Source organism: Molossus molossus, unplaced genomic scaffold (genome assembly GCF_014108415.1).
Source record: "Molossus molossus isolate mMolMol1 unplaced genomic scaffold, mMolMol1.p scaffold_m16_p_7, whole genome shotgun sequence".
Lineage (NCBI taxonomy): Eukaryota > Metazoa > Chordata > Mammalia > Chiroptera > Molossidae > Molossus > Molossus molossus.
This window is the reverse complement of record NW_023425401.1, coordinates 107654521-107677229: the sequence shown is the minus strand read 5'-3', so window position 1 is coordinate 107677229 and position 22709 is coordinate 107654521. Positions and strand designations below refer to the sequence as shown.

Genomic DNA, 22709 nt, shown 5'->3' with positions numbered 1-22709 from the left:
GTTGTAAATCTTTCATAGAGAAAGGGGCACCTGCATTCTAATAGGGATCCTGGTTGGTCCTGCTACTTCTTGTAAAGGGCAGATGAAAGCAAATGAGAGAGGTCCTGGGTATGGAGGAAGGAGAGCTGGAATCTGACTGGTAGTTTCCTCCTCTTCTTTTGGGGACAAGGGGAGGCCAGGGGAGGGAGAGGTGTCACCGTGGACAAGAGGAGGCAAGGAGAATGAGAGGGAGTTAGGGGCTGTGAATGTAGTATAGCAGTTACAGAGGGGGATCTTGTTTACAGTAGTACATAGCTTAGGGTTGTCCCCGAGGGCCACAAAGTCTTGGATATAAGGAACCTCTGTCCATTTCCCTTGGGAATGGCAAAATAGGTCTAGTTGTAAGATAGTATGAAAATTAAAATTAACTGGCCAAACCTCTCTGTTGCCCACTTTACACTGTGGCCAGGCCATGTTGCAAAAGAAGATTAGCCTCTTTTTCTTGAGCGACTCAGGATCAAATTTTTCCCAGTTGGTGAGTATGCACCCCAAAGGGGTCTTGAGGTACAGTGGACTGGTTTCCCATCTAAGGAGTACGGAGAGGTAAATATGTAATAAGCCAAGAGTTAGAGGTGTCCCTGCGAGTCTTTGGGTTTTGGGCTGTGCTGAAGTATAGTAGGGTGGGTACCCTGTACCCACTCACCCAGGAGTTACCCCGGGGTGTGGAGTACTTATACTGTGTTCTGAGGGCAGCTTTACCAACTGTTACAATTGGTAGCCAGGCACTCTGACGTTGGACTTAAAAAGCTCAGAAAAGTAGCCTTAACTCCATGCTGATGATGAGTATGGCCCATACCTACCGGAGGCACCCCCACCCCCCATGTTTTTCCATACAAAGAGTGCCTAGTACAGTACCTCTGTTTCTTGGGTAAAAAAAAACTTGTCCTGTACTTGGTCTTCAGTAGTTGGGCTAGTGACCTATTGCCCTGCCTTCCATGTTCCCAGCAGTCCTGGTCCTTTAAGAGGCCTAGTACGGAGAGGGCATTTGTCCCTAGCAGGAAAAAAGGGTTCTTGTCAAGCTGTCCCTGAGGCTCTCATGAAAGTTAATGAAGAAAAGATGATTAGAGGAGTGTAGAAGGAGCTGAGGGAGGAGGTCTGTTTCCTGGTCTCAGGGGTCTTAGGGAGTGTGCAGAAAAGGTGTTCTAAAAGACTGGAGTACTCGGGAGGGATCAGAGAAGATCCCTGGTGACCTACATATATTAGCTGGACCAGCCAGCCAGGGACAGCACCCTGGGCCCTGGGGGAAAATTCTGTTGACCTTCTCTAGGAAGATCATAAATTGCCAGGTATCCCTGGGTATGAGAGGGTGTAGGATCTCAGGAAAAATTTATCCCTCTGCCAAATTTGGGACTGGTTATAGAGGGAAATCGGTGAAAGACCAGTTAGTTGGTCAAAGGAAAGAAACGTGTAGGAGACGGGTGAAGTGCTGAAGAAGCCAACAAGAGAGGGGGGGTCTTCTGAAGGTTGCGAGGTGTAGACAAAGCGGTAGACCAGAAGTAGGGTCTATAAGCGAGAGTCATGCCAGTGCTTGCCGTGGCAATGAGGGATCAAGGAAGCCATTGGCCATAGTTTGTCTTGTGTGACCAGGTAGTAAAAGGTGTAGACCTCGGGTGATGCCTTGAGGGGCCTACAGTGCCAAAAGTTAAGGCAGATACAGTAGGACCCCTGGCAACAGATAAGAGGGAGGATCCAAGAGCTCATATTGTTGGAGGAAATGTGGTGCACAAAGAGAAAGTAGCGAGTATGTATCTTGAGCCCAAAGGTCAATAGTCTGGGACATGCAGAAAGAAGGATAGGCCAAGAGGTAGTAGAGATGAAGCTAGGGAGTTAGCTCCCAGGGAGTTAGCTAGAGTTTTTGGCCTTGGAGACACAATTTCTTATTTTGAAATCTGTAGAATCTGAACGAATTTCTAGAGATATAGTGTAGTGGGTTGATGTGTGCTGCTTGTGGATTGAATTCCATGGGACTGTCACCTCCTGAGTGGCTTCAGCCCTCTTATATGTTTTCAGTTTCTCACCCTGGCTATCTAATACAACCAGGAGGACTCGCACTAGGTAACTAGCCTTTATGTGCATGTCCCCAGATGAGTCAATTACCTAAGAAAGTTGGGTTGGAATTCCCTGTGGGGCTCTTGCTCCTTGTGAGGGATATCCTCTGACACCTCCACATAGATTCTTTTTTTTTTTTTTTAAATCCTCACCCAAGGATATGCTTAGAGGAAGGCAGAGTGGGGAAAGAGGAACATCAATAAGTTGTCTTCAGTATGTGTCCCCACTGGGAATCGAACCCTCAACCCAGATATAAGCCCTGACCGGGAATCAACTGGCAACCTTTGGTGCACAGGACAACGTTCAGCCAACTGTGCCACTCTGGCAAGGCTCCACACAGATTCTTAGTCACCTAAGAATACCTGAAATTTGAGCTGGAGGGAGGACGTGCCCCTTATCTTCAGAGTCTAACTAATGAGTTCAGGCTCTCATTGATCCAGCAAAAGGTTTTGTTCAGACTCTCAGAAAGCAATGAATGAACACCCCTTGTCCACTACTTCCCTGGTTGTAGGTCCTGAGAAAGGAGAGTGAGGGTGCGAAGATGTAGGAGTAAGCCATGCTCTACCCTGTGGAATCAGAAAATAAGTTACAGCAACAAAGGAAGAATCCCCAGAGATAGGTACAGGGGCTAGCCTGGGTGAGTTGCTGCAGCCCACGCTTCCCTGGTTGCTAGTCTCGAGGGGACCCTTAGAGTTTAGGAAAAAGGAAGGAAGGATATGCCTGAAGAAGGAAGATGTAGATGTGCTTAGATGCCAACTTAACCAAGAAAGAAGACAAAGACAATCTGAGTTACCATACCAGATGTTAGAGCTGCCCTGGGTGTTGGCAAGGACTCCTTTTATCTGGGAGGGACTAACAACTACTTCTTTAAGCTGAACTATCTGAGTCCTATGAGGCTCTTTTCCGGGCCCTTGTTTCTGCTCTAAGGGGATCTTAAACCACATAACTAATGGCATGCTAGGGGAGAAAACATCACCCTAGGGGCGAGATTCTAGCCTGTAATAGTTGTTTTCTCTAGTTTTGCCCATTGCTAGGCACCTGGATCTTTCCTGTCTGGGAACATTCCATACCTGGCCTGGCGTTCCTGCTCTGCTCATATCTGCTTACCTGTCTACTCGATCAGTATGAGAACAGATCGTGGTTCTATTGATCACATAGTTGTTGGTTGTGCTAGGGGCCAGTGCTGTATGGAAGATGCTTATCTTTTAGCACAAGACTTGCTCTGAGTTACTATGTTACAGTGAAAGACATGCAGAGATCCCTGTCTCCTGGCTCTTGCTCACTTAGGCTCACATACACTAATTGGCTGGGGTGGTGTGCAGGTTCCGTGTATTTACCTAAATTGAGTTTCTCTCAAAATTTTGTTCAAAGTATGTTGTTAAATTTGTATTAGATGTTGGCTTATTTGAGGTTTAAGATGAAAAATAGACTTTCTAGAAGGAAGAATATTTGGCATCAGACTTAACCACCTTTTCATTCTGTTTGCTTGTATCAAGTGGAGTACTGAGGAAATAATATGTTTCTCATGGCTCATCCTTGAATTATGAGTTGTATATCATAGTTTCAGTTTCTTCTGGTTCATAATTTTTTGTTTCATTTCTCCAACAGTGTCTCAGTAAACTGAGTACATATCCAACAAAATGCCAGGATTTAGTTTATAAAATAGATTAGCATAGTTTTCAAAGAAAACTTGAACCTCTAGATGCCAGTTTAATCTGTTTTATATATTATTCAAGCATATTCTTTAAGACATTTGTGATCAATCAGTTCTCCTGTCGATGTAAATTTACATGGCCATTTCTTTTTTCAGACTTGTCTTTGTAAAACTGATAGAATTTTCAAATAAACATGGGAGTACTGATTGGTAGACTCTATGGTAAACTTGTGGGTTTAGTTTTCTGCTGGGAGAAACACAGGGATCTTATTTTTGTGGAAAATACATTACTGTGGTCTACTCACTGTTGCTGTAACAATCAAGTTAATGTTTTCTGTCATTCAGCTAAGATTGCCACATTTCTGTAATTTTCCTGTGCCCTTTTAGCACTACTTAAACCAGGGCTACAAATACGATCTCCACCCCCCCCCCCCCCCATTTTCCCTTGTTACTAGTCACTGGTGCATCTGTTTTCTAAGACTTCCTGAAAATAAAGCTGTTCATAATAACTTTCTTGTCTATAGTTGTATATACAAGTGACCCACTAAAGTTGAGGCACTTAAGTTGCCTGTTTTATCTTACACAATTGTGTCTCAGAGCATTTTCTGAATGCTCTATAAATTCATATCAACTGGTTGGTAATCTCTCTCTCTATTCCTGGCTTTCCAAGTCCTTCATACTGAAGTTTCAGAAGTTTCTTCTGCTAGCATTTTGCAGGTCATTTGGGTGGAATGTTGGGGTCCAACAGTAGTGAGCTTGTGTATTTTTGTCATTTTTCTCCTTTTAAAATAAAAACAGGTATTCTAGGAAGTGAAAGGTCTCTGGAACAAGATCTCAGTTTATCTTTCTTTCATGGGGGTAAGGACAAGTGTAAGTCTGCTTGGTAGGATGGGGTGGTTTTAGGCAGCAGGAGAGTCAGAAGAGTGGCTGTGACTGTTGAGATCTTTTTACTGTTACTATGAACTTGATTAGTTTCCCAATAAATACTTAAAGAGTTCTGATGAGATCAGTGGGTTTAACAAATACAATTTTTTGAAATATGTCACTTCTGGAAAATCTATAATTCAGTGGACCAATATTTTTCAAATGAGGAATGATGATGTTATAAAATCATGCATGGGCTAAAGAGCCCATTAAAGTGACTAGGCCACCCTGGCTGGTGTTGCTCAGTGGTTAGAGCATCGGCCCATGCACCAAAAGGGTCATGGGTTTGATTCCTGGTCAAGGGCATGTACCTGGGTTGCAGGTTTGATCCCTGGCACAGTCAGGAGGCAACTAATCGGTGTATCTCTCTCACATTGATACTTCGCTCTCTCTCCTTGCCACCCTCCCTTCCTCCCTTCCACTCTAAAAATTAATGGAAAAATATCCTTGGGTGAGGATTTACAACAAACAAAAAAGTGAATAGGCCAATGAACTTGAATGTAGCAGCGTAGGAAGAGTTTATTTTTTATTTTATTTATTTAATTTATTTTTGTTACAGATGTTTCTCCTTTTTCCCCCATGGAAGAGTTTATTGATACAGTTTCAGATTCCACCTTGCAGCTAATTTTTTTAGAAACTACCATTACTTAGAGAAAAGTAGTGGTTATCTTGGGGAAAAAAGCATCTATGAGGTTCAATTGTAAGGTCAACTAGCCACTTTTTCATAGACCAGTTTTCTTGTAATATCAAAGATATCAAAGCATGAGATAGATCCACAATTACCTCAAAAGGCTGTTCACATCCTCTTCCCTGGGATGAATATTCTAGGTAAATATCTGTCTGAGAATAGATTTTCTTCATATTCTTTTTTTTATTCCTCACCTGAGAATATTTTTCTATTTATCATTAGATAGAGTTGTGGGGGAGGGGGGGAGAGAATCATTGATGTGATAGAGCCACATCGACTGGTTCCTCCTGCTTGACCCGACCAGGGCTGAGGATGAACTGCAACTGAGGTATGTGCCCTTGACCAGAATTGAAGCTGCAACTCATTGGTCTATCGGTCAACGCTCTAACAGCTGAGTTAAACCAGCGAGGGCTCTTCGAATTTTTTTTTTTATTAATCCTCACCTGAGGACATTTTTCCATTTTTTGTTCAGATAAAGTGGGGGTGGGGGAGAGAAAGAGAGAGAGAGAGAGAATGAACGAACATCGACTTGAAAGGGACACATCTAGGGGCTGCCACTCACACGACCCAACCAGGGCCGAGGACAAACTGCAACCAAGGTACATGCCCTTAACGGGAACGGAACCCGGGTCTCTCTGGATCGCAGGCTGACGCTCTAACCGCTGAGCCAAACTGGCCAGGGTGCTCTTCTTATTTAAGCAAAACAAAATATTGAAGCAGATTGAATGCTGAAGCAGATAGAAGAATCCAGCTGTCTTTTATTAAGACAGATATTGAAGAAATTATAAAAAAATGTAGAACAATTCCATGCACTGATTTTTTTCTTAAGGAAATAGTTTTTGAAAATTTGTTATTTATATTAACATGTAATTGGCTTGTGTGTTGTATTTATTTTTTTCTTTCTTGATGTTAGAGAGAGAAGGAGAGGGAGAGAGAGTAACATCGATGAGAGAGAACATTGACTGGCTGCCTCCTACCTGCCCCCCACTGGGGATTTGGCCCACAATTTGGGCATGTGCCCTGACCGGGAATGGAACCAGCGACCTCTTGGTGCATGGGTCGATGCTCAACCACTGAACCACACTGGCTGGGTGTGGCTTGTGTTATTTTTAAATGAGATCATGTTTTAAAAATTTCTGTTTTTATTTAATTACTTTTTTTTTTTTTTTTTTTTTTAGAGAGAGAGAGAGAGAGGAAGGGAGAGGAACATCGATATGAGAGAGAAGTGTCAATCAGCTGCCTCCTTCATGCCTCCTACTAGGAATTGAGCCCACAACCCGTGCATGTGCCCTGACTGGGAATACAGTCAGGACCTCTCAGTTCATGGGATGGCGCTCAATCCACTGAGCCACACCAGCTGGGCAAAAATTTCTAATATGCGAAATATATTGACAGATAATAGCCTATGTAAACTAAAAGAGTCCTGAGACCAAAATGCTTAAGAATGGTGTATGATGTTTGAAATTTCTACCCATTTCTATTTGTCTAGGATGGTACCTGCATGTGAATAATTAATGTCTCTGTTTGTATCATAAGTTTCAATTTTTGTCATTACAGTGGCTCATTTAGGTTGTGTATTGATCTGTTTTTTTTCCCCCCTTGTCATATGAGTACATCTGGCCTTTTCATTTTAGGTTGTCCTTGCCTTCTTTTTTCTCTATTCACACTGCCATCAACCCAGTCAGAGCCCTATCACTTTATTCCTGAATTATTTCAGTACTCCAGTTTTTTTCTAAGATGTGTTTTTCAAACTTGAGTGTTGAATAGAACTCCATACCATACATATCCAAGGTTGACTTGATTTTATTTTTTTAAATATGTTCTCTAAAAATGTACAGATATAACCTTTTTATGGTAAAACCAATGCAGCATTACAAATTAAACACAAAGCAGCAACACATATTTAATGATGCTATTTTGTTAAAACTGACTAGTCAACATTAAAGCTTATAATAGAATGGTAGTCTTAGGACCAGTTTTATAAGAAATATTTCTTTAATTTGGCTTAATACTAACACAGAGAATAGCTATTAGCATAAATATGTTTAATTAAATAGTGTTAACTTTTAGTCTTTATTCGTTCAGGATAATCAGACCCAGTAGTTAACCTCAACAGTGACACCTCGTAATCCCTGAGTGAGTTTAATGGCAGTTGAATACTCTATAAAGCTGTGTCGATTGCTTGAACCTTGTGGAGTTACTGAAATCTGTTTCGAATAGATAATTAATGGAATTATTTTTGGAATATTTACTAGAAAATATTTTATTCATATTTTACTTCTGGGTTTGCTGTTAATTGTTGCTGGTTGGTGGGAACAAAGTGCATGTTGGCAGGATCTCTGCATCCTCCACACTGACTTTGCAACACACATAGGGTGCTAAGTGTTTCGGCACCGGTTCCTGTTTGCCAGCCTTACCATACATATGCTGCCTTACCTTTCTTTTTATATTTTTAGAAGAAATTATTTTTTAATATTTTTATTGACTTTTTTAGGGAGAGAGAGAGAAACATCTATGTGAGAGAAAAATATCGATCGGCTGCCTTCTGCACGCCCCCTGCTGGGGATTGAGCTGCAACCTGGGCATGTTCCCTGACCAAGAATCAAACCTGGACCTCTTGGTCCATGGGATGACACACCATCCACTGAGCCACACTGGCTGGGCTGCCTTACCTTTCTTACCTGTTTGTTTTTCCAGAGCACTCAACACCATCTTACGTACTAAATGTTTTTTATTTTGATTGTTTTCCTTTTGAGTAGATCTTAAATTCTATGAGATTACAGATTTTTGGTTATTGTATTTATTGCTGTCTTCAGTTTCTATAATAGTTCCTAGCATGCACTAGATGTTCAGTAAATATTTATTGAAAGACCGAATGTATATATTAACATTTTATTCAGACTCCAAACTCAAATGCTCTTTCCTGTGTCACCTGTCTCCTAGCTGGGGCAAAGGCTTGTTTCTCTGTTCATTTTTAACCTTCTGTTTTTAAATCATTTTAATTATCTGCAATTTTTTTTTTTCTATTTAACATCCTATAAAGCATTTTCACTTTTAAAAATATATTTCTGTTCTGTTTATCATTTAAAAAAGTGGGTATCATAGCTGTTCTGTAACCTGATTCTCTTTTTAAAAAAACTATATTTGAATACTTTTAAATTTCTGTCATCATGGTACATTTGTCAAAATTAAGAAACCAACATTAGTATGTTACTGTTAACTAAACTAGAGACTTTATTTGGGTTTTACCACTTTTTCCCTTTTCTGTTTCAGGATCCAGTCCAGGACATCATATTGCATTTCATTGTTTCCTTAGTCTCTTCCGATTCATGGCCTTGATCATTTTGAGCAGTATTGTCAGATATTTTGTATAAATGCCCTTCAGCTTGGGTTGAGCTGGTGTTTTTGTGCGATTAGACTGAGGTTATGGGTTATGAGGTTAATGGGACACATGACAGTAACAGCTCTTATCACTTATGCTTTTGACCATGATCACTTGGCCACAGTGGTGTCCCCCGGGTTTCTCCTGACATTTTTTACTGTTCCCTTTCCGGACTCTGCTTTGGAAGGGCCTTGCTGAGTCTAGATTAGTCACGGGGAAGAGAATTGAGCCCTACCTCTTAGATTAGGGAGTGTCCACATACAGTATGTTACTGGAGTTCCCTGTAAGGAAGATTTGTTTCTTCTCTTCCATTTACTTAGTTATTTAATCATGTATTACATCACAGACTCATGGATATTTGATTAATTTGGTTTTAATACTATACTATTGTGATTTACTTTGCCATTCAAATTATTCCCTCAGTATGGTTTCTGTCTGTGACACGTCCTTTTCCTTTCATCTTTTGAGCAGTTCCTTACTTTCTACTACAGGGTTTTCTTGTTTTTTCCCTATACCCACCCTAGAATCAGCCATTTCTTTAGCGCTCTACTTCCTTGTACCGGACAATGGTATTTAGAAAAAAAGATACGGGTGCTGGGTGTACTACTCAGTGCCTCTGCTTCTAGGTCCTTTGTGGATGGAGTTTAGGAATAAATGTATATCTGCTAAAACAGGTGTGCATGCATATCTATATTTCTGTATCTATGAGCATGTATATTAAAACACATATGAGGCCCTGGCCAGTTTGGCTCAGCGGTTAGAGCGTCGGCCTGTGGTCCGGAGAGACCCGGGTTCGGTTCCCGCTAAGGGCGCATACCTCGGTTGCAGTTTGTCCCTGGCCCTGGTTAGGTTGTGTGGGTAGCAGCCACTCAATGAGTCCCTTTCACGTCGATGTTTCTCTCTCTCTCTCTCTCTCTCTCTCTCTCTCTCTCTCTCTCTCTCCCCCTCCCCCCCTTCCCTTCCCCCCCTCCCCCCACTCTATCTGAACAAAAAAAAAGGAAAAATGTCCTCAGGTGAGGATAAAAAAATAAAACAAATATGAGTTCACACTGATATCTCTGACTGTAGTCCATCTCCACCCATTGCTTATTTGTAATTGGAACCCCTGTGAGAAATTTACCAACTAGAGTAGTGCTTATACACCATTCTTTTTATCTTTAGCTTTCCTCTATCCAGTCAAAACACAAGTTTCCAAAGTTGCATAGGGTTGGCTTCTTTCTCCAACCCTTTCCATGGGGTTATCTCATAGAGTCCTAATAGGTTACATTTATTGGATAGTCTACATGTCTTTCTGAGATCCCTTAATATCCAGCTTTGTTTTTCTTTGCATCCACCTTATCATTTAAAAAAATGGCTCTTTTGACACTGGATTGTTGTCTAACTTAACTCTTTTATTTATTTTTTATTTATTGTTATTTTTTATCCTCACCCAAGGACATTTTTCCATGTTTTGTTCAGATAGAGGGGGAGGGAGAGAGAGGAAGAGATAGAGAGAAACACCAAAGCTAAAGGGACACATCAAGTTGTCACCACCCGCACGACCCAACCAGGGACGGGGACAAACTGCAGCTGAGGTACATGCCCTTAATGGGAATTGAACCCGGTTCTCTCCGGACCGCAGGTTGACACTCTAACTGCTGAGCCAAACCAGCCAGGGCTAACTTAACCTTTTTATGTGAGTGTTGTAATTTGATCTTCCTCCTCTGCTATCGGTGTAGGTCATAGCCAATACTATGGCACTGTCCTATGCATCTTACATGCTGTTGTTTCTCATGATACCTCTATGAGGTAGGTACTCTTGTGTTAATTTCTCTTCATGAGGGAGAGAGGCACAGAGGTGTTTAGTCACTTGGCTAAGTTCACCAAGAGCTGGTATGTGGGTCTGAAACCCGTAGGCTGGGTTTGGAGTCCTGCTCTTGTCTATTGTTTAAGACCATGGATAGGACTTAGAATATAATATAGGACTTACAATTTAATGCTGACTTGTTAGTTTATTGTTGAACTGAGTTTGGAATGGAGAGGGCCACTTCCCATATTCTCTGTCCCATATCACAAATAGACATTACTGATCACGATGGTACTCTTCCCTGCTGAACTAGAATGCTGCCCAGCCTGGGAATCCTTGTAGCATTCAGAGGTCATGTGAGATGAGGTCGGCTGTCTTGCATCTGCCTCGGAGTCCTCGTTTGCCCACCGTCTTCCTTTTCATGGGGCGTGGTTGTTCTGTATTTTCCCTTGGGCATAAGATCTACTTCTCCTAGGTAATTAATTTTTTTTTTAAATCCTCACCTGAGGACATTTTTCTGTTTTTTTGTTCAGATAGAATGGAAGGGGGGGGGGAGAGAGATATCAACATGAAAAAGACACATTGAGTGGCTGCCACCCGCACAATCCAACCAGGGCCGGGACAAGCTGCAACCGAGGTACGTGCCTTTAGCGGGAACTGAACCCGGGTCTCTGGACTGCAGGCCAACGCTCTAACCGCTGAGCCAAACTGGCCAAGGCAGCAATTAATTTTTATCTCACCAAAAGTTATTTCTCTATGTCCGTCTAGGTTCTCTTTATATTATTCTCCTTATCTTTATCCACAAAATCTATTAATTTACGTTTGCATTTATTGAAGCAGTGAATTTTAACTTAAAAAACGAAGTTGCTAAATGAGACTAATAGATGCCCTCAAAGAATTGTAAACATAAAAGCACTATTGAAGACTGGTGATTTTTTTCAAAATAGGCAATTTTATGGTAGTTTTGCTGTGAAGTAAAAAGACATTTTAGTCAAATAAGGACATTGAGAATATTGCAGTTGTATACTTAAAATTTGTTAGGTTTGGATTTGACCTTATTTAGTAACGTATTTAGTTAAGAGTTGAAGTGAATGCTATTAATTTAGTTGGGAAGGATAAGTCGTAGTTGTAATTTATTACTTAGTTTTCTTCCAATAAGTAGAAACCGGTCCCAGCAAGGCCAGATAGATGGCTAATACCTAGATTTGGCAAATCCTTTAGAATGAAGAACCTCAGTCATTGGCAACATAGTAAGGAGGGACAGGAATGTTGTCATAGGTAAAAGACCTCACAAGTGGACTAAGGCTGGGCCTGACAGAGAAGAATGCTGATTCTTGGGGCTCTGGCCTGGTCACCTGAGAGGTAGTGAGGTGTGTCTTGGCCACATCACTGGGGCTGTAGAAGCTCTTTACTTGGTGGGGAGCAGAGCCACCCACACATTTAACTGCTGCTTCTCATGATGCTGTTGCTGATGAGAGCCATCTTCTGTCAATTCAGGCATTATTGTACATATGTTCTCAATACTAAGAATAGATCTCAGACCCCTTCTGTATTTCAGGTAGCAGAAAACCTCATCCAAACTGGTTTCAGCAAAAAAGGAATTTGTTGGCTGACATGACGGGAACAGTTGTGGCGCTGATTTGGCAGAGCATGCCTGCTTCAGAGCTCAAGATGGGACTAGTGTCCATTTCTTGGCTTTGGGTTTTCTTTGTTTTTTGTTTTGTTTTTGTTTATCCTCACCCGAGGACATTTTTCCATTTTTTGTTCAGATAGAGTGGGAGGGAGGGAGAGAGAGAAAAAAACATCCACGTGAAAGAGACACATTGAGTGGTTGCTACCTGCATGACCCAACCAGGGCCGGGGACAAACTGCAACCAAGGTACGTGCTCTTAGCGGGAACTGAACCCAGGTCTCTCTGGACCACAGGCTGACGCTCTAACCGCTGAGCCAAACCGGCCAGGGCGGCTTTGAGTTTTCTCTCTTTCTCTTTCTCTTTCTCTTGATTTTAGAGAGGAAGGGAGAGAGAGAGAAACATCGCAGAACATTGACTGGCCGCCTCCTGCACGCCCCTCACTGGAGATTGGGCCCACAACCTGGGCATGTGCCCTGACTGGGAATCAAACCGATGACCTCTTGGAGCAGAGGTCAACACCCAGCCCCTGAGCCATACCAGCTAGGCTGTTTTTTCTTTTTCTGTCATTGACTGCCTTTGCTGGCTCTTCTCTTGTGTTGCAAGTTGGCTTCCAGCCATTCTCAGGGCAACATGTTTGTTTCCAGGTTCACAGTAAGTGGAAAAGTGAGCATTCTTGCGGACCGTCTTGAGATTCTCACTCTGGCTGGATCACTTCTGGTCATGTATCCAAACCTGTACTGGTGACTGCAGGGAGCGGTGGCCTCAGCCAGGCCAGGCCCCCAGGCTTTCTCCCTTGGAGGTGGTGGTCCTCAGAGAAAGATTGTGAGAAGTTCTCAGAGAGTACCAAGACCAAACCCAAGTCTGCTGTTGTGGGACAAAACCTAGGTTATAAGGGCATGGTGTTTAGGATATTTGAGTTTGATTTGATAAATAAAATAGACTCTAGACTATATAATTTTCCTTGATTTTATTTATATTTGTAATTCTGTAAAGCTTTACTACATTATATTAAGGTTTCGATGGTCTCTAGCCATAATCTGGTTTGTCCTTTGAATTAAAGCATGACTGTTGTTTTGGTTTCACTATATATAGGTAGAATCTTGTTTCAGTGACTTGAGCTACACTGTAATCTGTTTTGAATAAGAGGTGTTTTATGACCTGGATAAAAATCATACTAGTACCATTTAACCTATGAAAAAAACAAATCTTGTTATTGAGCAATTTAAAAATTGGGGATATTCACGAATTTCCATCCATTTATGGTAAGTCATTTTAAAAAGGTTTCTTTCTGCTCCTACATGAATATTCAGAGCTGTATCTTAGTACTTGGCTATGGTGTAGTGGGAACAGAATCAGAACCTGATTTGCCTCTGAGAGGAGACTACATTTGAAGCCTTCCTTACTAAAAGGCATAGAGCTGGGCGAGTATTCAGGTAACCAGTTTTGAGGTAGGCGGTATTATCCTTGTTGTTTGAATAGAATTGTCTTTAAGGCAATATGAACTTTCTTAGCAGAAATTCAAGAAGCTCCAACTTTTTACTCAGAACTCTTGATTTGTAGGGCAGCTGGATTGTAGGGTCCTGTTGCCTCTGAGACTCATCTCTTGGGGGTTTCTTGGTAATGGGGCACAGCTTGTCATTTTCCATGCTCAGGCATGATAGCTGCCCTTCCTTTTCATACCTGTGACACAGCTGGACTTTATGAGCTTCTCATGATTGGTGCATGTTAACAAACCTGTTTTGTTGTTGCTGTTCTTGTATTCAAATCTACTCTGCCAAGCACATAGCCAGGCCCTGGGATTTTTTTTTTTTTAAAGAAAGAGTTCTTTAAAAAAATTTTTTTCTTTATTGATCTTTAGACGGGGGGCATGGAGAGAGAAATAGAAACATCAACGAGAGAGAACATCTATTGGTTGCCTCCAGCATGCGCCCCGACTGGGGATTTGGCTCACAACCTGAGCATGTGCCCTGATCAGGAATTGAACTGGTGACCTTTTGGTGCATGGGTTGACGCTCAGCCAGTGAGCCACACTGGCTGGGTGGCCCTGGGATTTTATAAATGAATAAAAATGGTTCTTGCTCTTGAAGAACTTAAGTGTAAGTGAGGGGTGAAGTGGAGTAAAAAACATGAAAATGTGATTTTAATATTATACATGCTATGATGGAGGGAGTTTGTGTTGTGTAACAGTCTTCTAAATGGTGTCTTAGGTTTTATTCTTCACAGATCTGCCTGTTTATCCTTATACTTTCAAAGAACAGCCGGGAAACATTTATTTCTTAGATCATAATTCAGAGGTCATCGTCCTTACATTTCGTTAGTTTCCCTAAATGAATTACTCTGATTTTCTTCATTTCATCTCAGTTTACAAATTCATCCTATAGACTGAAACCTCCATTCATGTACTTTGTTTGGAAGAGCTTTGTATAAAGGTGGAAATTTATCCATATATGCCCTCTTTCAGAGAGGTTGGTTCCAGATTCAGTTTTTGAAATGTTCTGTTGTTGATCTCACAACTTGTTTAGTTTAGTTAAATTTGTCCGAGAACCTGTTTTGTTGTGACATACTTGATTGTAACGAATGGTAGAAACAACATGAAAGTGTTCCAGAATGTTAGACAAGGAGGGTTCTAGTACAGAAATGTAATACTAATTAATGATGCTGCTTCACCAAGACATAGCATATGTGTACCTTAGAAAGAATTGTAATGACCCCCATAGCACATCACTGAAAAGTAAATGCCATGTTCCTGCTATAGGTTTTATCAGGTACAGGGTTGCTGCTTCCAAGGATCAAGAATTTGTGAAGGTGGCAGATGGGACTAGTTGTGAAATAGTTTATGAGCTAATGAAACAACAGATAATCTCTTTTTATCAGATTCCTTTTCTTTCTATTTCCCAGGCCCTTGAAGTGCTAAATGTCTAAAATAATTTGCATACAAGTATTTGAGCTCCTGTTAACTAGCAGATTTGAAAGCTAACAGTTGCCACATGTTATTTTTTAATTGAAGCTCTAATTTATTCCTAACTTTAGTGTCTTTTTGCCTTACTTCACCATCTTCCTAGTTTTCCTCTTTCTTCCTGACTTCCTGCTTTCCCTCAAAGACAGTCACCTACTTGAGTTCAGTCTTCTCAGTCCTAAGGACTGTTAACCTTTGTTCCACGTCATCAACCCACAGGCAAGGGATGCAATTAAACCTTTTCACAAGAATAATCCTGTCTCAGTGACCTCATGCAACTTTTTATCTCAAATTCTGAAATCTCTTCATTCTTCTCATATTTTCATATTGTAATTTGGGGTCTTCACCAAATTTTGTGTCCACTTTTGTTAACAGGGTTTGCCAGCCAGCCCTCTGTCTGTACAGCCCCATCTCCAGGTATGTCTGCTCATATCTTGGAGTCCTTTATTCTTTCTTGTACTGTGGAGTCCATCTCAACTTTATTATTATTATTATTATTATTTTTATCCTCACCCGAGGACATTTTTCCATTTTTTGTTCAGATAGAGAGAGAGGAAGAGAGAGAGAGAGAGAGAAACATCGATGTGAAGGGACACAACGAGTGGCTGCCACCCACACGACCAGCCAGGGCTGGGGACAAACTGCAACCGAGGTACTTGCCCTTAGCGGAAACCGAACCTGGGTCTCTCTGTACCGCAGGCCAATGCTCCAACCGCTGAGCCAAACCGGCCAGGACTATTATTTTTTTAAATATGGTTTTATTGGTTTTTAGAGAGAGAGGGAGAGAAACATCGATATTGATTGGCTGCCTCCTGCATGCCCCCCACTGGGGATCCAGCCCGCACCCCATGTCCTGACCAGGAATCAAACTGGCAACCTCTTGGTGCATGGGTGAATGTTCAACCTGAGCCACACTGGCCAGGCTGTCTCAACTTTTAAGGCTCTATTGTCACCTTTCCTGTCACCCTCTGCAGTCTATCCCCCCCCAATATATCTCATATTGTGATGCATTTTCTTTTTTTTTTCTTCCTAGTCTCAACATAAGAAACATTCAAACCTATAGAGAATTTTTGTGAGTTTATTTGAGCCAAACTGACGACAATGGATTGAAATAATGCTCCAGAGAATGACAGTTTTGTGCCTTATTTTATACATTATAATCAAAAGAGAACATGCAAGTGGGTTACATGAAATCCACTGGTGGTTAGATCAGGGAGGTGGGAGAAAGCAAAAGGGGGGGGACACCTGAGATTGGATGAAAAGTAAAATGATAGACACATACATCTTTTACCTAGGTGGGTACAGAATAGTTAACAGTCAACAATTAACATAACAAGTGTATTAGTTGTGTCCTGCTGTATTGGTTGCGCCCTGAGGGGTCTGGAAATAAGGGGGAGTTACCCTGACATTCCAAAGGAATGGTCTGGTCGATGCACGAGACAATAGACAGACTCAGTTAAGGTAAAGATGGAATGTTAGGGAAGATTCTAGCCTTGGGCATGACTACCTGCCATAAACTGCTTTTAGTTAAAAAGTTTTAATTTCAGATCATCCTTTGTGTTTACTTTAGGTCTCTGAGTTTGCACGGCCGCCATACAGGCCTCCCCTGGGCTTGTCAGGGTGGCCCCTTTTTGTCCACACTAGGTAGGATATCAGCTCCAAAAGGGCAAGTTCTGTGTTCATTCATCGTTGTACATTCGCATTCATCTCCTGGGTCATAATTGTCATTTATTACATGCTTTCTTTGCCTTCTTTCAGCTCTGAATAATCCACCATTTGCATTCTTTGGTAGTTGAGTATTCTTACCAAGAGGTGTCCCGTGTCCCCCCCCCCCCCCCCCCTGTCTTCTTAGGCAATTTCTTTGTGCCTGAGGGTTTTATGTAAATAGGTAGGTAAATGAAACCCTGCTCAGTTATTCAAGCCAGAAAGTCGTCTCCCACATTTAAATCACCACCAGGTTTTTCCCTCAGTAACTTAAATTCCTTTTTTCTCCTATCCCCAGTGTGGGGTTAGAGCTGTGTTCTGCTCTTATCTGGACCCTGGCCTCACCTGTGCTTCTGTCCTTCCCTCCTGCTCCTGTCCTCCCCTCCTGCTCCTGCATTGCAGTCAGCAGGACACTTCCTTTCCCCTTTGACCTAAAACTCTCAGTGGCTTTCCAGTGCTCTTAGAGAAATTAAAGCATAATTCCTTAACGTGGCACCTTTGCACCATTGACAGAGCAGTGTTCTAATCTTTTGAAGGTACAGGTATGGTTTTAATAGTTTGAGAAGAAAATGTTCTAGAAGAGGACACTTATTTAGACTCTGTAGTATGAATGAGACATCTGGTGAACTATAGGTTGTCCCCACAATTGAACATGATTGGTTCCCAGAGCCTGCAACTGAAGATAAGGCAGAAGGATTTACTTTGCATTTGCCGCATTCCTTTTTTTCTCTTGCTGTCAGAGAAACCCCTCCCATGAACAAAGGTGGTACCAGTAGCCACAATCCAGACTTTTAGCTAGCCCAGTATTTAAGGTGAGAATCATGTTGTAAAAGTGAATAGGGGGAATACTTTGTACATTTATTGTTTATTGTACTGTTTGTACTTTTAATGTTGTATGTATATTTTACTTTTTCAAATTTGTCATTTTCAGTTGTTCATTTTTGCCTGTAATGTAGTGATGAAAACTTAGGGTACATTCTTCATTTTTTTGCTCCACAGCGTGGATCTCATAGATTAAAAATTAGCTTGTTATATAGTATACTTAATTCTTGTAATGGGATCACATTTCTATAAGACAGCCGTTCTCTAAGAGTGGGGAATCTTTGTAAATAAAATTATCTTTTAAAAGTTGTATCAAGTAAAACTCTATAGTACTTTGAGTGAATGTTTTAAGGATTTAACCATACAGATCAAATGAGTACCCTTCTGCAAATGTCTACAGCGTAATAATACAAAATTGCTGATTGTTAGTTTGCTGGGGATTAAAACACAAGTGATCATATTCAGGCTGTTTAGATTAGTGATTTTAATATGAAACCATTGCTTTTAGAATAATCATGGGCCAGACTGGGAAGAAGTCTGAGAAGGGACCGGTGTGTTGGAGGAAGCGCGTGAAATCCGAGTATATGCGGCTGCGGCAGCTCAAGAGGTTCAGGCGAGCCGACGAAGTGAAGGTATCGCTTGTCTCTGTGAAAGACGCACGTACAGTTGAGGATAGCTTTTTCTTCCTGAAGATGAGTTTTAATTTGAAAGGGTACAGTTTCAGTCTATCATATTTACATTATGATAGATGAAGACTTGGAAATTTAGGTCCTTGCTATGCCTTAACATAAAATTATAATATGCACATTAGTGATAACGGAAAGATTTTTCAGCCTATTTGGAATTCACTGTCTTTTTTGTATACCTTTGCATTGCTTGTGTAGACTCGGGACCCAGATATACAGGGTTTCATGTTTCTAAAGTCATTGTGATATTTTTTTTTAAATACAAAGTTAAAGGATGGAAACAGTTTTCTGTTCCCCTCCGGTTGCCAGAAAAAGAAATAAATAAAAATAACAGGTGTGGTGTTTTTGTATTATTTAAATGTGGGAAACCACTGTTTATTGTAAAATCTGTATGTGTAAGAGGGAATGTTCCTGATATTTTTGAGAAATCACTCGATTTTAACCCGCAGTAGAGATACTACAAATGTTCTAACAATGAATAATTTATTTTGTATTCTCCTTCGTTTTTTTTTTTTAAAGAGTATGTTTAGTTCCAACCGTCAGAAAATTTTGGAAAGAACGGAAATCTTAAACCAAGAATGGAAACAGCGAAGGATACAGCCTGTGCACATCCTGACTTCTGTGAGCTCATTGCGCGGGACCAGGGAGGTTGGTTAACTCACGCGCTGCAGTAATTTTCAGTGCATTCTGGTTTTGCTTTTGGGATGCTGGTTGGTTATTGAGAGGAAGTCACTGACTTTAGGATGTTCATCTCTTTATTGCCATTTCTTTTTCATATATAACAGTTGATGGATGGCTGCCTTAGTTAACACTAATACCTGTAACAGAGCTCTAGTGTATGACAGACTTTCACTGTTACTAGGCAGATTCCTAGATTTTTATAAGACTGTTGATTAATTAATTTTTTATAGTTTATTGGTTTTTAGGGCGAAGGAGGGAGAAACATCCTGGTGAGAGTACATCGATTGGCTGCCTCCTGCACTCCCCCTACTGGGAAGCCCAGGCATGTGCCCTTGACCAGGAATCTAACTGGCAACCTCCCTGTGCACTGGACGATGGATGATGCCCAAATAACTGAGCTACACTGGCCAGGGCTAAAAAATATTTTAAATTAAATACTCTTTAATGTCCTCATCAGATCATTATTTAGAGCAAGGCTTTCTGACTCAGTTGTCTTTTTTTTCCCCTTTCATATGAATTAGCTGTGCTGTAAGAAATGTCTCCTTTTTGTTCATATTCATAGACTTAAGAGTTTTTTACATTTGTTTACATTCTGAGATTTTGTATAAAAAGTTTAAATTCACTGTTGAGAACTTGGAATTTCCTTTTCTTTTGCATTTCTGAATGAACGAGTTCTTAATTACTCCAAGAAATCCTATTTTCAAAGGAAGGCAATAAACCCATGGTAGATTTGATTCAGTAACACAGGAAAACAAGTGGCAACAAGATGAAAGAAAATGGTTCTATACCATTTATCAGTATGGTTTTTGTTAAAACATTTTTAGAGAGAACATCAATTGGTTGCCTTGTGCATGTGTTTCCCACTGGGGCTGGGGATTGAACCTGCAATCCCCTTGACTGAGAATCAAACCTGTGACCCTTTAGTGTGTAGGCTGACCCTCTAACCATGGAGCCACACTGGCCAGGGCAGTAATGATTTTTATTAATGTATGCAGGGTGAAAGGGTTCTTTTCTATGCCAGTCAGACCATTCTTAAGAGGGTTAAGCATGGGGCTTCTAAGTAATTCTTTTGAAAGTTTAGTCTGGTGACCTTTTGGAAATTTTGAGGTGAAGGAAAAAGAAACCTCTTCCACACCCCCAACCCCCGGTTCCCTGGAGGAATAAATCTTAGAAATTTGGAGAAATAAAGTAGAGACACATGCAACACTTATTTTTGCCACTCATTACAAATATTAAAATGCTATCAATTTACATTAATAATAAAAATAGCAGTAATTATTCTGGTACTGTACAAGGTACTCTGCACACATTATTTCATTTAATCTTTATCATGGTTGTATTACGCCTTTCTTCTCCAGATGAGAAAACGGAGCCTTAGAAGAGAGCTAAGTTAGTTTGCTTGCTCTAATGATCTGATGTGGGCCCAGAAGAGTACACTTTGCTGAGACACATTAAAAAATTAGTAAAGTTTGCCCTGGCTGGTTTGGCTCAGTGGTTGGAGCACTGGCCTACAGACCAAAGAGTCATGGGTTCGATTCTGGCATGTACCTCGGTTGTGGTTTGGTCCCTGGCCCTGGTTGGGGTCATATGTGAGGCAACCAGTTGATGTGCCTCTCTCACGTCTGTTTCTCTCTCTCTCTTTCCCCCCCTCCTCCATCTGAAGATAAATGGAAAAATATCCTCAGATGAGGATTTTAAGACAAATAAAAACTTAAGATAATATTTTTAAAAATTAGTAAAGTTTATTATTTATATACAACTTTAGTTGCTCATATAACTTTTGGTGTTAAACTTAAGAGTACAATATATTCATACAAATATTTACTAATTGAAAATTTCTTTTAATTTTGTCCATTGGAGATAAACATCCTTGCATATAAAGATATCAGTAAGTTTATGTGAGGGACTGTGAGAAGAAATTAGCATTTTAATAAAGTTGTTTTCTCAACTTAGTACCCCATGAACGTCGAGAAACACCATCCACAAAGTAGGAGGAGAAAAGGAGGGAAGTAATCCCAGCCTCAGGAATTCAGTTTCTATTGCATGGAACTCTGGCCTGGTCAGGCACTGGTGGTTGAGCTGGTCTTGATAACTAACCTGCTTCAAATGATGCATCTCTTACTTCCCTTTCCCCACCCTCTTTCAAATCATCATCCCTGACTTCTGGAAACTAAAGAAATCTCGACATACAGTTTGTGATAAGCTTTTTGGTGGTATCACAATAAATAATAAAAGTCTTAGGGCTGGAAAGAATTTAATGATCTCTGTCTAATCTTTTCAGATGAGAATATATTCGTTTATCTTTTTCTTCAGTTTGAACCTTTCCAGTTCTTTTTCTTGAGTTTGAGCCTTTCCAGCTATATATTGATTTCTTTTATGTGCTCTGCAAGTTGGAGTCTGATGTAGGTTAGAAGCAGGATAAGTAAAAACCTATTTTGCAGACTTTCCTAGTAGTAGACTTGGCAGGGCAGTGTTGATCCAGACACCTTGCCTGTGGCTTTTAACATTTGGAAGTGCTGTTGTAACATTGTTTTAAACTGATCCTTTCTAAGTCCTGTCTTCAGTATAAATCCTTTGCAGTATGACAATGATTCAGTGACAAATTTCCGTTTTCTACGTGTCTTCTACTTTTCTGTATTTGTAGATACACTCAATTTTAAAGTTATCTGGGTTATTGTAGTAAAGAATGTCTGACAAGTTTACTTTCTAATGAAGTGTCTGCTCTAGATGCTGACTTAAGATCAAGGAGCTCTGCATTGGAACCTAGAGACCCATCTGTAGTATATTGTTTTCTTCATGTGTTTTTAAGACACTTTTTGGTATCTGTTCTTTTGGTGTTGAGATTACAGAACCTTAAGCAGTGTTACCCATGGAATTTTAATACAGAGCATGTGTCTATTTTTGTATTTTTCTGACTCCTTAAGGACAGTGACTAGACTATATGTTTTACATTTTATTTCTTTTGTTCTTCAGTTGATCTTTTTAAGGGGCTTAACAATGTCATTACCTATAAGCCAAGGGATATATACCTTATTTCTGTAATGTGTGGCTGTTCATCAAACAAGTGACTTTCCTCCTTTGTCTCCTGTCAGTCTGCATGTTGGCGGTCATATTCTTTAGGGTGTCTGTTTTTCCAGTTTTAATGAAGAAGCTGGTTTAAGAATTACTCTTGTAGTTCTTACTAGGGGGTATTTCTTTTTGTACATTTGTCCATTTCTTCCTCAAAACCCACAAGGCACTTTCCCCTTCATTGATTTTTCATATCAAGCTTTCATTGCCTGTACGTATGACGACTGAGAGGTTTGCTCAAATGATGTCTGTCCTCTGGGCAAGGGGTATGATTGGTTTTGTAATTTAAAAAATCCTGCCAATATGCATTTTTAGATTCCTGGGAGAATATAATGTTCTTGTAAGAATTCTGTGTCTTGTTTACTAATGAAAGAGTGAGAATTTTTTATGTATTTTGAAACATGGAGCTTCTTGAGAATGTTCGACATACAAGCAGCATCAGAAAGGCCTCCTAGTCCTTATATTCGTGAAGAATTAAATGTCTTTTGGACTTTTCAGTGCGTGCAGGTTTGCTCTTTTTAGTGATATCTGAAATTATTTTAAGTTTACCTGTCATTTGATATTTGTAAATTTATTTTTGGAGAGACTTCTATCAAAATAACAGAATGTGTAAGTTCTTTCATATGTTTGCAATTT

The 22709-nt window shown here is 40.5% G+C and overlaps 1 protein-coding gene across 19 annotated transcripts in view; it reads left to right on the top strand.

Annotated features, from left to right (window-relative positions):
* EZH2 (enhancer of zeste 2 polycomb repressive complex 2 subunit) overlaps positions 1-22709 on the top strand; it is a 58828-nt gene that overhangs the window by 10435 nt on the left and 25684 nt on the right. For 10 of the 19 annotated variants that reach the window (XM_036246386.1, XM_036246396.1, XM_036246392.1 and 7 more), the window contains 2 exons: positions 18146-18269; positions 18843-18971. In XM_036246386.1, coding sequence (XP_036102279.1) covers positions 18153-18269; positions 18843-18971 — 246 coding nt within the window. In that variant the 5' untranslated portion in view covers positions 18146-18152. Of the gene's footprint in view, positions 1-11134; positions 11160-15486; positions 15529-16681; positions 16756-18145; positions 18270-18842; positions 18972-22709 lie in introns of those variants that run through there. The other 9 variants (XM_036246403.1, XM_036246385.1, XM_036246399.1 and 6 more) reach the window with 7 other exon arrangements.